At 44.5% G+C, this 15,278-nt stretch overlaps 1 protein-coding gene across 4 annotated transcripts in view; it reads left to right on the top strand.

Moving 5' to 3' along the window:
- The window catches only part of ninaC (STKc_myosinIII_N_like and MYSc_Myo21 domain-containing protein ninaC), a 158,801-nt gene that overhangs the window by 82,304 nt on the left and 61,219 nt on the right, over positions 1 to 15,278 (top strand). For all 4 annotated transcript variants that reach the window (XM_050189309.3, XM_055077150.2, XM_050189308.2 and 1 more), the window contains 3 exons: positions 6,813 to 6,917; positions 11,890 to 11,989; positions 13,965 to 14,041. In XM_050189309.3, coding sequence (XP_050045266.1) covers positions 6,813 to 6,917; positions 11,890 to 11,989; positions 13,965 to 14,041 — 282 coding nt within the window. The remainder of the gene's footprint in view (positions 1 to 6,812; positions 6,918 to 11,889; positions 11,990 to 13,964; positions 14,042 to 15,278) is intronic.

The raw sequence follows: 15,278 nt of genomic DNA, 5'->3' as shown, positions 1-15,278 counted from the left end.
CATATATACCGTGTTTTACGCCGGCATGAACTTTCTTGCTATCATTTCGGGAAAAGCCTGGCCAACCGAAAATCTGATTTACTTGTTTTTCGGCAGGTATCAACACAGGTACACGTTTTTATGGACACGCGTAATGTGTAAGATGTTATCTACACAGGGCCTTCTACTTGCACTAGCCCTTAATTGCTATCTCGCAAGAAATGGCATAAGTACACGGAAAGAATGGCTGCTGCATCGATGTTGCACGAGAAAGCGAGGACTAATGTACCTAGATTAACTATCATGCCTCCCCTAATGCTCACTAATCGTTTATATTGCTTTGACAAACGACGCGCACTAAATGTCCTTCTTTTTGTATGATTTTCTGATCGCACAATGATGCTCTTGATGTCAGACTTGTTCAGACAAACAATTTCCTGTTTGAATTGCTCCGCAGCAGCACCAGAAAGTTACACGTTCAGTTTCTTTTACATCAACAGTTTACTTCGATCTACATGTGTAAAACAAAGCCCCTTCTTCATTGAAGTCGAATCATTCAAAACCAACATTCAGGTATACATCCTTGATGGGATTGAATAACATGTTAAAAACAGTGAGCAAACCGAGAACAAGGTAAAAGCAGGAGCCAACGTTTTGACAGGTAGACCTGTCTTTTTTCAAAAAAGACAAGTCCACTTGTCGAAACGTTGGTTCCCGCTTTTACCTTGTTCTCGGTTTGCTCATCGTCTTGAATTTCCATCTCTCTCCTTCTCCGTGTTTTCCCTAGACGTTAAAAACAGGTATCTTACATTCAACAGTGAGCAATTCTTGGCAGCAAAAATAATTATCAGAAGCAGCATTCGCACCTTTCAGCCTCGTGACCGAGCTTGACTTTCCTATGAAACAACAGATTTCGTCGATGAGACCCTCAGATACTGAGCTCGTAATCGAACCAATGACAGCGCTTCTCTTCTTTGTTAGTGCATCCCCTGCAACGCGTTATTTCAATGCGATAGCATTATAAGCAGACTTCAGCCACTTTGGATGCATCTGATAGAAAATACGGGCCGATTCCGAGGGCAGTGCAGTCTAACACAGCACTTCAATGCGCTAGCTTTCACGAGGGAAGAATGCGAGAAATTGCCACGTGACGCACGCGCCAGACGTCTCAAAGAGTGGCTTATAGGCAAGAGAGGGGCACGCGTTGCGAGCATTAGGCTGCTGCGCTGGAAGACAGACGCTCGATTCCACCATCGGTCACGCATTTCTTTTCAGCAATGTATGCGAACTTGACGCACTTTGTAGATATTTAACAGAAAACTCGAAGTATGTTGAGCGTATGCGAGCGGTGTCACAGTGTGCACAAAATCGCAAGTTTGTGAAAGATGCGTGGTTTATAAACGCCAATTTGATAAATGAGAGTGTGCCAGATCGCCCGTGACGCGCGCTGGCGCAGCTGTCGCGACGTCACAGTCTAAGTATGTTATCGCACACTTAGAGAATTCAAGGTGCTGAGTTAAGTTCTGGCTAAGGTTCTTTTCTTCGTCAATAAAAAGACACAATCAGAGCAAGCAGATTCACGCAGCGAGGAACGACCACATATACATGCTTACAGGTCCACACTGCAAATCCGCGCGCGCGGTTTCTTTGTAAACTGATGAACTGACTTTCTGGAATAGCTGCGGTATCCATGTCATGGCGGCAGGACTCGCCGGTAAGGCGGGATGCAACTGGTGAACAATGTCCGCAAGGTAACTTTGAGTGCCGCATCCGTACAGCGGAGACCCGAAAATAACGCGTCAGCTTAACATGTAGTCATCTTGTCAAGGATATACCGGCCCCATACATAGCGCGATGCGGCATTGCAAAAATATAACTTTACATTTTCATAAGGATATGGTATTTCCAGAGGAGGCGATAGGTATGTGTAGCCTTTCGGATATTCCAGGAATACAAAAAAATGAAGGCAGTTTATGTCGCCTTCACTACTTTTTTACGCAAGACCTAGTCTGTCCTCAATTGCAGCAGTTAGAGTCACGTGCGAAGCTCCGCTAAAGCACGTTTCACGCTAACAGCACGTATAGTATAGATCAGCCTCTACCAGTTTATATAGTATATGGCGGAGAAGATGCTTAATGGCCCAATACGGACCTTACGTATTGTCGGTCCACTACACACATTAAGCCACAGTTGGTGCGAAATAATACCAAGTAAGTCAGTCTGTTATGCGCAATCACGCACACGACAAACAAGCGAAAACAGAATTCACATGTGTACTTAGTTGGTCCTTCTGCCGTGTTTGCTGGGTTAATTTAAGTGACACAAACGTTGTGATCATGATAACGTCCAAGCAAACACAAAGATAATTATTACTTAGTCATAAGAACACAGTGTTATCTCATTACTCTACGCGCAGCTTTTGTCAATAGTGTACGGGGAAATGCGCACGCACAAGTACTGAGGTCGCGCGGACCCCTTTACGTACCCTGCGCCTCGAAACTGAAAAAAAAAAGCGCGTATCTTCGCCGGCCTCCAGAGCTGCGCTCGCTAGCGCTGCTAATGCAATACGAGCACCAAAGCCTTGGCCGTAGGTACTGGGAGGCTCCTTCAGGGTGTCTACCAAGTTGACATTTCCAAATTCCCTGAGTTTTCCAGGTTTTGCGTGAGCGCCTTTGCGAAATCTCCTGAGTGACACAAAACTTCGTTTTATGTAAAGACAGGTTGACACCATGTCGCCCGATGTCGTCACTCCCTAGTAAGCATGTTAAAAAATAAAACACGACTTAATCGAGTTTGAACAGTAAGGAGTAGTGTTTATTTTACTCAAAAAGAAAACAAAAGGCAGAAGTTAGTAAATTCACAGCGAATAAAATATATTTGAAAAAGAAATTGGTAAAACCCATTGCAAATCGAATCGAACGTTCTCAAATACGAATAAAAAGGAGATGCATATAGAAGCAAATATTTTCGAATGTGAGCTATTTCTATCAACTGATAGCAAGCTCATTGGTATGAGGCCTGAACTTTGTCACAAGTGAGATTCTCTCAAGATTTAGTAAGTCAACCTCAACTGTCCTGACATACTCTCAGCCTGCGCACAAAGCCTCAGTGTTGCGTTTCACTGCTTTAAAGAGTTTATTTTGGTTTGGATAAGGGACACCTGCATGTCGGCGTCAGCCAACACTTTGCTTTTTGAGCTCAACCTCCTTCAAAGAAGCGGCGGCACACTTTCCTTCCCATTCACTTTTCAATGCGTAAGTCGTTTCTATTGTCGTCCTCGTTCTGCCGCGCGTTCACCCCATGGACCATTTGAAGCTTCCTCTTAGTCACTTGTACAGTCAACGTCCGATTTTTTGTGCTCCTTAGGGGCCGCGAATACGTCCGAAAAATCGGGCAGTTCGAAAAAATGAATGCATGCCTTTTACTGCCCTTAAAGGCTCAAATCGCCACAGGCACATCCGAACAAGCTCCGAAGGCCTGATAGTACACGTATTAGGCATATAGGTGCTCGTACTGTGACAGGTGATGGCGGATGCATGCGTGTATAATTAAGGAACGCATACTGTGTCCGTTGACAATTGCCCCTTCCCACGCTTGTTATGCTTCACCGCAGTACTTTTGCGTATGCTTCACTGCGTAACACTTCCATACTGAGGCAAAGCTGACTTTCGGAAACCAGCATTATGCAACGCGTTGTGCTTTGCAAGCTTCGAAGCCAATCGCGAGGACCACAAAGGCGGAGTCGATACCATTGCTCACAGCGGCGAAGTCTTTCAATGAAAAACACGGCATAGAACGGCAAGAAGCTTAATAGCGAACATCGCAGCAGCTAGGCCTAGCGTTGCCGCGGTGGTGGTACGGTTGCCAGCGGATCTGCGTGCGAAAGGGCCGGTTCGAGCTAGGCAGCAAGGTAATCAAAATGGCGGCAGTGGTGGTCGTTTGATTAATGCCGTTTCGGACCTTGCGGTCACGGCAAAAAGCCCGAAAAATCGGACGGCGAAGGGTTTTCGCGTTCGAAATTTTAGACGTTCTTCTACAGTGACTCCATGGGGTACGTGGTAGTGCCGCGATGCCGTTCGAATTATCAGGCGTCCGGAAAGTCGGTCGTTGACAATTTCTCCAGCGGACGACGCGGCGTCAAGGTGGACTCGTTACGATTACTCTGCTATTCTAGCCAGCATTACTGCGACTTTCGTTCCCTTTCAACAAGATAACTGCTCATTTTCCCTGATCGAAGCACACATTCCGAGTTTTCCCTGAGTATTTCCAGATTATTCAAAATCCCTGAGCATTCCCAGTTTTCCCAGTTGGTAGTAACCCTACGCCTTGTGGCTGCACTCCTGACAGAGACTGCGCTACACCGCCGTTAACTCGTGACTGGACTATTTTATTCCTTGCCAACTAAAAGTCGCAGATTCGTCCGAAAAGCGCAGCAATGACAGCGATAGCAGGGTATTAGACAATCACATGAAGTATGATTCGTAGTTCTTTAGGTTGCATAAACTGCTGTAAACCTTCGATCGCTTACTAACTAAACAGATATTGTGTAACGAGCGAAGAGGCAAACATGAACAGATTTCCCTCGGTGACCGCGAGCACTCACTATTGCAACGCAGGTGTGATAAGGAGTGCCGGCAGCCGGAAGCTCGCGTGTTTATTCCAAAGCGAAAGTTTTCGGATGTCTCTCGCTTCAACATTTCAATTGTGCAGCGTCTTTAAAACACAGCCTATGCGACCTCCGACAGGAGGCGCGTGGGAAGACGCGCATCTACGCACATCAAGTCTGCATGCTCGCCCTGCACCCTGTCCCCCGCAGCAGCAGATGACCTGCCGCATCATATGGCCACCAACATACGGTGCGCGGGCCGCTCCTTCTCGTTGCAATTGAACTTTACAGGAAAGCACGGCGACAGCAATGACGATGGCGAAAGTGCGTCTAGGGTGTCCGTATAATTGCTATAGCAGTAAAGCGCGCCCTAAAGTGCCAGCCCTTTTCTTATCCTGAGATATGATAAAGACGATTTAACATCACTGCATCAAGGTAGCATCCACAGAGGGAAAGACGGCAGTATGGATTAGAAAGCAAACGAAGGCAGATGTGCAACGCGTGGCAGAGAAAACCGCTGGTCTGTTACAATAACATAATGGTTGCCAAGGGACCAAGTTGGACCATAATGGTTGCCAAGGTTGCCAAGTTGAGATTAAAAAGTGGAGTTGAGCACATCATGCAACGCGTGGCAGAGAAAACCGCTGGTCTGTTACAATAACATAATGGTTGCCAAGGAACCGGAGACGCAGTCTATGCGCGGAGGGATAGGATTAGAAGAAGCAATATGAAACTAGGAAATTTGCAGGCCTGGGATGAGTTCGGACGGCCCAGGACAAAGTTATTGAAATATTACTGAAGGGGCCTTCGTGCTCTGGTGTGGACTTATATCGCGTGATGTAGATTATTACAACGATGACAGTGACAGTGGTGAATATAGTCACTGCAACAGCTACATTTGAACAAGATGATAATACAGTCCACTTCCGTTAATTCGACCTTGACAGGAGCGACAAAACTGATCATATTATCCAGCGGGTCGAATTGAACAAAACCTAGAAAAACCGTCAAACACACCGCTTATTCATTTGGCAGTATATGCCCGGTTCTTACACACTCCGAATCAAACGCGCGCCCACTTTCTATGTGTCCAAAGTAAAAAACTAACGTAGAAATTACATTTAAGCTCCTAAACAAATTGGAGATCTAACGAGCAGCCGATATTTTAGCAAGAAATATGGGCAAGGATCTAATACGTGTTGCACAATGGTAGCTAGTTTTCTAAAGTTAGCTTTGCCGCATCGTTTTTAAAATTAACTTTGCCGCAAGACAATATTGTATTGCGGTAAAGCATACAAACACCTCGAAAGCAGTTTTGATATTCGGTTTTGTATCTGATTGCACCGCTCAGGGAATTTGCGGCCGAATTATCGTGAAAAAAAAATGAGAAAAAGCGCTTGTTAGAATCGGGTAAATACCGTAATCAGACATTGTGAGCTATGGTTATTGCTTGAAAACCTTCCTAAGGAAGGCCACAAATATGCGTTTTCGACGGGAGATGACATGTGTTTTCCGCATTTACCCCTAATCTCCGCCGAGACAGACGCTGCCTAAAGTGGTCGCTATTCGAATCTCCACAGGGGTTGGGCGCGTACGCGTTGACTGGTAAAGTTCGAATTATCCGGCGAAGGCTAATTTTAGTATCGAAAATTTCCCTTTTCTGTACTAAATATCTATACTTTTGTATCTGCACTAAGTATTCAATAAAATTCAAAATTTGGGCCCATAGAAATGCATATGTGCAGTCGGGACCTTTGACAGGGATACAATTAACCAAAAGGTCAAATTAACCGGAGTTGAATTAACGGAAGTCGACTTATATCGTTTTAACTTATTTCTAAAATGCGTTTAATAAGCTCATTGGAGGATAAATGTTCGTTCGTTCTCTGGACGAGTCTATTCACAATCTATTGTCATTTTATAATAGGTATCCTATAAATTGATGAACAACGCCAAGGTGTACTTGAAGCTAAGGTTTGTGGCGTTTACTTCAAATTCACGTGAACTTTGAGAATTCGTAGTAAAGTGCTTTTTAGCATTTGTAAGCCGTTAGTTCTACAGACAACAACATTCCATCAGTTAGTGAGCCTTGCAGAATCCGCTGCATCTCTTGATAATTCTAAGAATGTAATGCCTTGCAGAAGCGTCGTACGTTGAAGCGTGTCGTGCGAGAATGTTGCGGCGGTGTCCTTATTTTTCTTTTTATGTTCCATTTCTTTCTCCGCAGCTCTGCACGGGCGGCTCAGTCACCGACCTGGTGCAGAACCTGCGCAAGTCAGGCAGCAACCTTCCCGAGCCCATCATCGCTTACATCCTGAGGGAAACCATCGACGTAAGTGCTTCCATGTGACACGCGTTCCCTGCAGAAAGGAAAAAAAAAACTAAGACAAGAAGCGACAGTTGTTGCGTTTGCGCGTGACGAAGAACAGCCATCAGGCACTAACAGCAGCACTGTTCGACTACAGGAAGCTCTTTCGCTTGTTTTCGTCGGCGCCAGAGACCACGCCAGCTGACGAAAGCTTTCCCATATTCTCGCATCACTCTGTGCCTTCAAGTGCAATGTTATCTGTAAGAGTCTTTGTTTCACGAAGAAAATTTGAGTGTTGTAGCTAATTAGCTGAGCGCTGAAACAAAAACTAGCTCAGATTATCGAAGCCAAGTACTTTTAGTAAAGAAAAAGAAAGTTCTAATCTGCTGATTCAAACCGAAGCTAGCGCCTACATTTGGAGCTAGTCTGAAGGCGAGAAGATCACTCGACATCTCGCGGATGTGGACCAATCAGCCAACATTGCTGTTCATCTGCGATGCCAAACTATTCGACACTACACTGGGAGCCCGACAGAATGCATCTGCGATGCCAGACTATTCGACACTACACTGGGAGCACGACAGAATGCATCTGCGAAGTGAAAGAGATGGCGGCATTTCTAATAGTATGAAGACGCCTTAAAGTATACAAACTCCACTCTGAGAGCAAACGATACAACTGGAGCCCTATAACGTAAAACTATTCCAATATGTTTTATTCCAATCTCCTGACATCATATTTACGTAACCGCCGACGCAAGCATCAGGCGGTGATCCGCAGCGTTGCCTGAACAGCCCAATCAAACGCTCTCCTCGTTTATAGGAAGTCACTTTTGTTTGCTTTCAAAACGAATAACATTGCCTACATTGAGCTGTTTTTCTTATCTAATTGGCTGACAAGAGGCGAGGAGCATGCTGACGTGGAGATGGCTTGGATGGGGCCGAACGAGCTTGCGGAAGAAAGATAACCGGATAATGAGGGAGATTCCGGCGTCTGCGATTGGTCCGTTTTCCCTTACTTAGCTTGCGGTGGCTTGTCGAAAATCGCGGCGGCGTGCAACGGACAGGTAAAAATGCCGCTAAAACGGATCCTCAGCAAAGAAGAGTTGGCAGAGCAATGTTGTATACGGGCCGAAAGGGCTCGATAACGATATACGGCCACGAAAAAAAGTTTTGTTACACGCAAATAAACCCATGCTCTCCGGTAAGTGCGAGTAGCCAGTGCCTGAGCGATCGGTGACAGCCATGCGGGTTTTCAACTTTGAGAATGAAAGTGTAGCTCATCTGTGGACATTATTTAAACAAGAAATAGTGGAACTAAAGCATCAGTTTGTTCCTTCCTGGGTGTTAACCCCAAGGCGCGCTAAAAGTAAACCCTGGTTTACAAAACTGTTGTACGGACTAACACAGAAAAGGAAGAGATGCTATCGCAATTTTCGAGAGGTACCTACAGAAGAGGATAAAATAACATTGCAGGATATAACATGTGAAGTTAAAGTTGCTACTCGTAATGCAAAGGATTGTTATTGTATTGATGTTAAAGGATTGATGTTAAAGGATTGTTATGCACATTAGATTAAAACAAAATCCCAAAGAATTTTGAAGCATGTTAAAAGAAATGGTAAGGACAAGGTAGCTGTTCCGTCATTGGTCGTTGGCGGTAACACGGTACATGACGACATTGCCAAGGCCGAAAATTTTAATCAATACTTCAGCTCTGTCTTCACCCCAGTGGTCAGAACTGATGGGAAGACACAGGACCCTCGGAGCGAAATAGGCGAGATGGATAACATTAAATTTCCCGCACGTGGTATTGAGGTGTTGTTGCTGGGATTAAATGCTTCAAAGGCCTGTGGTCCAGACAGCTTTCCAAACAGAGTTCTCCAGCTCTGTGCAATATCAGTCGCGCCATATTTCAAGATAATTTATGACCAATCTCTAGAACAGTCCTGTCTTCCGGACGAGTGGAAAGTTGGGAGCCTTGTGCCGATCTCTAAGTCGGGCGCTCGCAGTGAAGTAGCGAATTACCGACCAGTGTCCTTGACATGTATTTCTTGCAAGATTTTAGAGCATATCTTGTGTACTACAGTTGTAGCGCATATTAATGAACACTGTCTGTTTAATCCAGCTCTGCACGGGTTTCGGAAAGGTCTTTCCTGCGTTACACAATTAACAGAATTTACACACGACATAGCTGAATCCCTCGATCATCGACTCTCAGTAGACTGTGCTTTCTTGGAGTTCCAGAAGGCATTTGACACTGTACTCCATGCTTCCTTAATGGAAAAATTTGGAGCTTATAATATACATCCACAGGTTATTTCTTGGATAAGATGATATCTCGCATCACGAAAGCAGTTTCTCATTGTTAACGGGGCTCAATCTCACATCGCGAGTGTCACGTCCGGTGTACCTCAAGGATATGTGTTGGGTCCACTGTTATTTCTATTATAGATAAATGATATAACTGATGGTATCCAGTCTCAGGTGCGTTTGTTCGCCGATGATTGTGTGCTATACAGGAAAGTGAAATGCATTGATGATGTGGCTGTTCTCGAACAAGATATAGGCAAATCAACGAGTGGTGTGTAAAGTGGCATATGAAGTTAAATGAGAAAAAAACTGTGTACATGACATTTACCAGAAAAAGGTATCCACACATGAGCAGTTATAATCTGAGCAGCATACCTTTAAAACAACTATCAGATTACAAATACTTAGGTTTTTATTTTACATCTTCGCTAAGGTGGCAGAAACGTTGATTACGTTGCAGCCAAAGCTGGGAAAGTGTTGAGCTTTTTGCGTCGGAATGCCACAACTTTTCCTGTACCTACTGAAGAATCATTGTACAAAATCAATGTTAGATCACTTCTTGAATTTGCCTGCACAGTCTGGGACCCTCCAGCAAAGCGAGACAATGATAATTTGGAAAGGATTCAAAATTCGGCTGCACGGTTTGTGTCAGGCGATTACCGCAGGACTATTGGGGCACAAAGTATAAAAGACACACTGAATTGGAAGCATTTAGATAATCGTCGACGTAAGTTGCGATTGAAATTATTTCATACTGTTTACCATGGTCGGGGCGGTCGGTATTGAGAACACAAAATATTTGCTTGCACCTCACTATGTCTCAGACCGAGTTGATCATATGTTCAAGGTACGGGAAATCGCATGCAAAACTGATTTATTTTGATTGTCTTTCTTTCCTAGAACAATCCGCGAATGGAACCAATTGCCGTCAAATATTGCCTCTGTTATGTCTAATGATGTTTTCTTTTCTATGTTAGCATAACCGCGTTTAAATTTGTTCCAATGACATGTGTATATTGTGACTGATTGTGATTAGTGGTTATTTTTATTGGTTGTGTGACTCACACTGTATGCATTTCTTTATCTTTTTTGTGTACACCCTTCCCCACTGTAATGCCTGTTAAGGCACTGTGGGGAATAAAGTAAATAAGTAAATAAATGAATAAATCTTCTATTCCTTTCGGAACGAGGCAGTCTTCGGCTATTCAGAAAAAAGTCCAGTTTTGTTCGGCATATTAATGCATATTTAACGCGTACACGTCACTTCGACGCAATGAGCTTTCGCGATTTTTTGACGTCGAGTGACATACAGGTGAAATAGGTGCAGCCTGAAACCTTTTGACCAATAGCAGATGGTTAATGGCGAAAAGGCGTCGAGTCAGAAATAATTATTTTTCTTTTGTTCGGTTGAATCATGCATAATCAGTGTGTACACGTCATGTCTGATTAGAAGCCATCCCTGTTTTCGTGCCGTCGCATGACAGATAGGCGAAGTGGGGGTGGTCCAAAAAGTTTTTGACCAATCGCCAAGGGCTGAGTGCATAATTGGAATAGAAAACTTTGGAATATCTCTCCTTTATAGTGCCCCTGGACAATGATCCGTTTCGATCAGAGAATCGAGCCCAGCATCTCAGCAAGGCTGAGAGTCGTTTCGTAGTAAGGCATGTTGTTGGGCTAGTCAGTTCATAGGTTTAGCAAAATTTTAAACTGCGTGAAAAAGACGGGACATGAACAGAAACATAGACTCACACACAAGGCCCAGACCTCCAACTGTCTTTATTTTGTGAAGAACCTTATATTTTGGAGAACCCTATAAATTATCTACCTTCACAAAATAAAGCCAGTTGGAAGTCTGCGCTCTGCATGCGCGTCTATGTTTCTGTTTGTCCCGTCTTCTTCGCGCAGTTTAACAAAAAAAATGTGCTGAGTCGTTTCGCTGCTACATGTTTCCTCTACATGTGTGTCCAGTTTTACATAGAACTTGAGCATACCTAACAACGTAAGTCTTGCCAAAGCACGGTGAACTGTCTGTACTCGGTCCCGCAATAATGTGCAAGAGACACAGCTGAAAGTAGCTAATTAAGAATGTTCGAATGCACGCCTCCCTACGCCGCTTGTCGATTCACATTGTATCGTACTATCAGTGTCTATGAACGGAAGTTCGTAAAACAAGACAACGAACGCGGCACTGGTGACATGTTCTACTTAGGGTGCCTCGATGCGTTTTCGCTCACCCGGCTCTGAAGAAGGCGAGAAGGAGCGCATAACGGCACCCTAGTTCTCCTGTTTATTCTCTGTGTCCTGCGTGATTACGCTTCATGATTACATTTGTTTTCAGTCATGTATTGCAGAGCTCGGTTAAATATTAAGCACACTCATACCGTGCGACAAAGATCATCCAATGGCTACGAGGCTATTGGGCTATACGTTTCAAGTTGATATCTTTCAGTGGTCCTTTCACAGACGCAGTTCCTTTATTCGAGCCTTCATAACGACGTCCTTCCAGATTTTCTTTAGTCGCACTACAGTTCTTTGGCACACCATCCCATCGCGTTTCCAATGTCGGCTTGGTTAATATGGTGTGGTCACTACAGGGAGAGTCGAACACCGTTGTTTCTGTAGACGCACAGCAACGAATGTTTTCTCACCAACCAACCCTTTCTTCTCTGATACAATATGTGCAGGCGCTGCGGTTTCTGCACGCCCACCACTGCATGCACCGAGACGTGAAGGGGCACAACGTCCTGCTCACAGACACCGGTACCGTCAAGCTGGTTGACTTCGGTAAGTACCGCCACCAATTGACGTGATTCGCGACGGTATAGAATCGACGCCGAGCAATGCGGCTGCGTCATCACAAGCGGCGCACCACACTGCTGCTGCTCATTCTCCACATCGCGGCTCGCAAAGAGGAACAGAACTAAAGCACTGTGTTATAGTATGCATAGTCAGTCACTCACTCGTTTCATCGCATTTCATTGGCTATATATGAAGTTATGTTGTGCAAAACACCGAGAACCCTGAACTGCGCATTATATTTCACTTGTGCTCACTAGTGACTGGACCATATCAGTTAGGTGTATTATGCAAATGTTATTCATGAGTGTTTTAGTGGTATCGATGACAAGGTGTTCGATTAGAGGCTGCGGATATCGCAGTAGAATAGTGAATCGTATTCGCTAGCGACAGAAGCCTCCCGGCGAGGGCCTAGTGATTATCATCGAATCACTCGTTATTGTTTCGTTTGATAGCCCCGACCAAATCGCATGTGTATCATTAACTAAACGTACTCATTTTGACGTTACCTCTCAATCTATTTCGAGAATTGTCATCTGCTGTGCCGCTCTCATAGCGAAGTAGAAAATAAGAACTTCCAAAAGTGGTCGTTAGTCACGTGGCAGGATAGTTACTGGTCTCTGACCTCGCTTTCATTTTCAAGGTATTAATTCATAATATGTCCGCAAATTTTCAGAAGCCTTGAAATTCAAAGATTCTTAATTCCGTTATGCCTGGATTAAATTCACTGGTGTTTGAATTAAACTGAGTGGTGCTTGGATTAAGTGAGTGGCGCTCGGATTAAATTGACTGGCGCTTCGATTAAATTGAGCGGGGAAACCTGTACAAACTCACATATCCTCATACGACTAACTGGGACCTCCTTTAGCTACCTCATTTTTAACAGAGTGCTGGCTAAATAACGAAGCAGTGGTTTACTTAATGATTATTAGAATGAATAACTTCTACAATGATATCTACATTGAATTCGAGGAAACCCTGAATAAATGTTTTGTTTTTTTCATAAAGCAAGGCAATGCCCATGGCATTGCCAACAATCTGCGCAGAGAAGCTATGTTGCGGTCAGATTAAGTTCTAGCCTTTTTACGACCACAACTTGTTGCTCATTTTTCTGCACTTCCAAGATCTCTCGAAGAATGAAAAGCGTCATGCTGCACCGCGAAATAGCCAGTGTATAAAAGTATGTCACAGACAAGCTCTCTCTGTCTCTCTTTTCTTTTTTCCTTAATATCGCGTCGGCTTCCATGCGGCATAACGGGGGAATGCAATTAAATGGAAGCATGTAGGTTCGCTTCATGCACCTACTGCAAGAGTGAGTTAAGAAAAGTGTTATCCTGATCTGTAATAGTCGTCAGGTTCGTTAGTTCGTTACTTCACAGCCCGGAGCGCCCGTTCTCAGATAGTCCTTGTACCGAAACATGCCTAACAAGATTACACCCGTCCGTTGCAGGCGCGCGCGCTGTGGCCGGACACTCGGGATGTTAAACATGGCCTTCGTATGGTAGACCGTAGCTGTCTCTGGCACCGAGTCTTCGCGTCAGTACAGTGCGGAGGCTTTAAAAATTAATTTCCCAATTTCCGCTTGCAACGCTAGGCGTTTGGTCCCTATAATAGCGGAAAGCAACGCATGATTAAACAAAACCTATCATTCCTAAACACCAATATGGGGTCTGTGATGGAACCTTCGTGAAATGTCCTTGAAGTAATTGTTCCTCGTTGTAGTTTTTTGAATTGTGATTCACGACCACCATGTGCATGGGCAGAGCTCTTGGTATTTTGCTCTCCAAATACTCTTCCTAACATTCAGCTATCACACGTCGCCGCAATACTGTCACCTTTTATTCATATTCAGTTCACACCTTTCCCAGACAGAAAAATGGACTAGCAGCTAATTTGAAATTAGACCGCGTCAATTATACACCATGGAAGTGTCCTGAACTGTGAACACGTTTTCTGGTCGCAGGTGTGTCATCTCACCTGGACGAGACGATGGGCAGGCGCAACACCTCCGTTGGGACACCCTATTGGATGGCGCCTGAGGTGGGTGGCCTGAGAGAAAGCTTGCTCTTTTACACACACAAGATAGCCTAACGCATGGAGGCGTGATCAAGTTGATTTTGTTTTCATATCACGAGATGAATTTATGGTGTTTAAACGCCCTAAAGGAATTTACGAGCTATTATATATCCAGCAATGTGGAACTCCGGAAAAATGTTGTCTACCATTTACTGGGCAAACGAGTGCTCTTTCATTCCGCCTCTATCAGAGCATGGTCAGCGCGGCAGAGAATCGAACCCTCTACCTCGTGATCAGCAGCAAAAAGCCATAGCCACTGAGCCATCTTAGTGGCTATTTTCAATTCAGATATGTCGAACAATGATGTTAGACAGCACGCAGCCCCAAATATTGTCATAGTGTTGCAATATCAGCGCAAATTTCGGTACATCGCAGAAAAAAAAAGAAAACAAAAAGACAAGGTCACAAGAAGAGCGGAAGGCACGAGCGCTGACTGCCAATTTAAGGTATTTTGGAAAATCCAAGGTACACTACATAAGCGCATAGAACAGTTAAAAACCAGAAATGTGGTTTTAACTTTCTTGTAACATTATTTTACCACTTTTTTCGACAGCAAACCTTTCATATGGTGCCGGTGCACCTCGTCCTTTCTCCCTGTTCTGTCCTCGTTTGTTAACGCTATTGGCCATCATATATTCATACCAGGTCACCGATTTCGTCATTTCTTTAAAGCGGTTCATCATATCTGCGATAAGGTTCGGAAGTCATCTAACACGTCGCAAGTCAGCGGGGTGGCCGATTCGATAGACACGACCTTCGTGAAGTTCTTAGGCTTCAAGCGGTCGTCGAGTTTTCGCAGTATGTGCTGCTAAAGTTGTGTGTTCTTCCCGTGGGAAGGGCATATCCAATACTTCCAATGTCCTCGTCATGCCGACCATGTGCCTCTCCACAAAGGACAGAAAATGCCGTGTGTTGAGCCAGAGGTCGGTACAGCAGCTGGTGATGCTGTAAGCGTGCAGCTTCCGCTTTCACAGTGCGGCAAGGCATGGGGCATTTTACAGTAGTGAATGCCTAATTTTGAGAGCGTCGGCTGCTATGAAAGCAAGAGATATTGGTATCGAAACCCAGCACCTCCGCTTGGTTTTAAGGAGGCGGAAGGAAAAGAAACAATGTAGTAGATCCAACGAGTTGGAATCTATATAGAGCGAAGCTTTGTGTGAGGGCACAAAGAGTCGAAACACAAGTTTGTGTTTATTGAATA

Source organism: Dermacentor andersoni, chromosome 2 (genome assembly GCF_023375885.2).
Source record: "Dermacentor andersoni chromosome 2, qqDerAnde1_hic_scaffold, whole genome shotgun sequence".
NCBI lineage: Eukaryota > Metazoa > Arthropoda > Arachnida > Ixodida > Ixodidae > Dermacentor > Dermacentor andersoni.
Note: the sequence above shows the minus strand (reverse complement) of the source record. Positions and strands in the feature narration are given on the sequence as shown.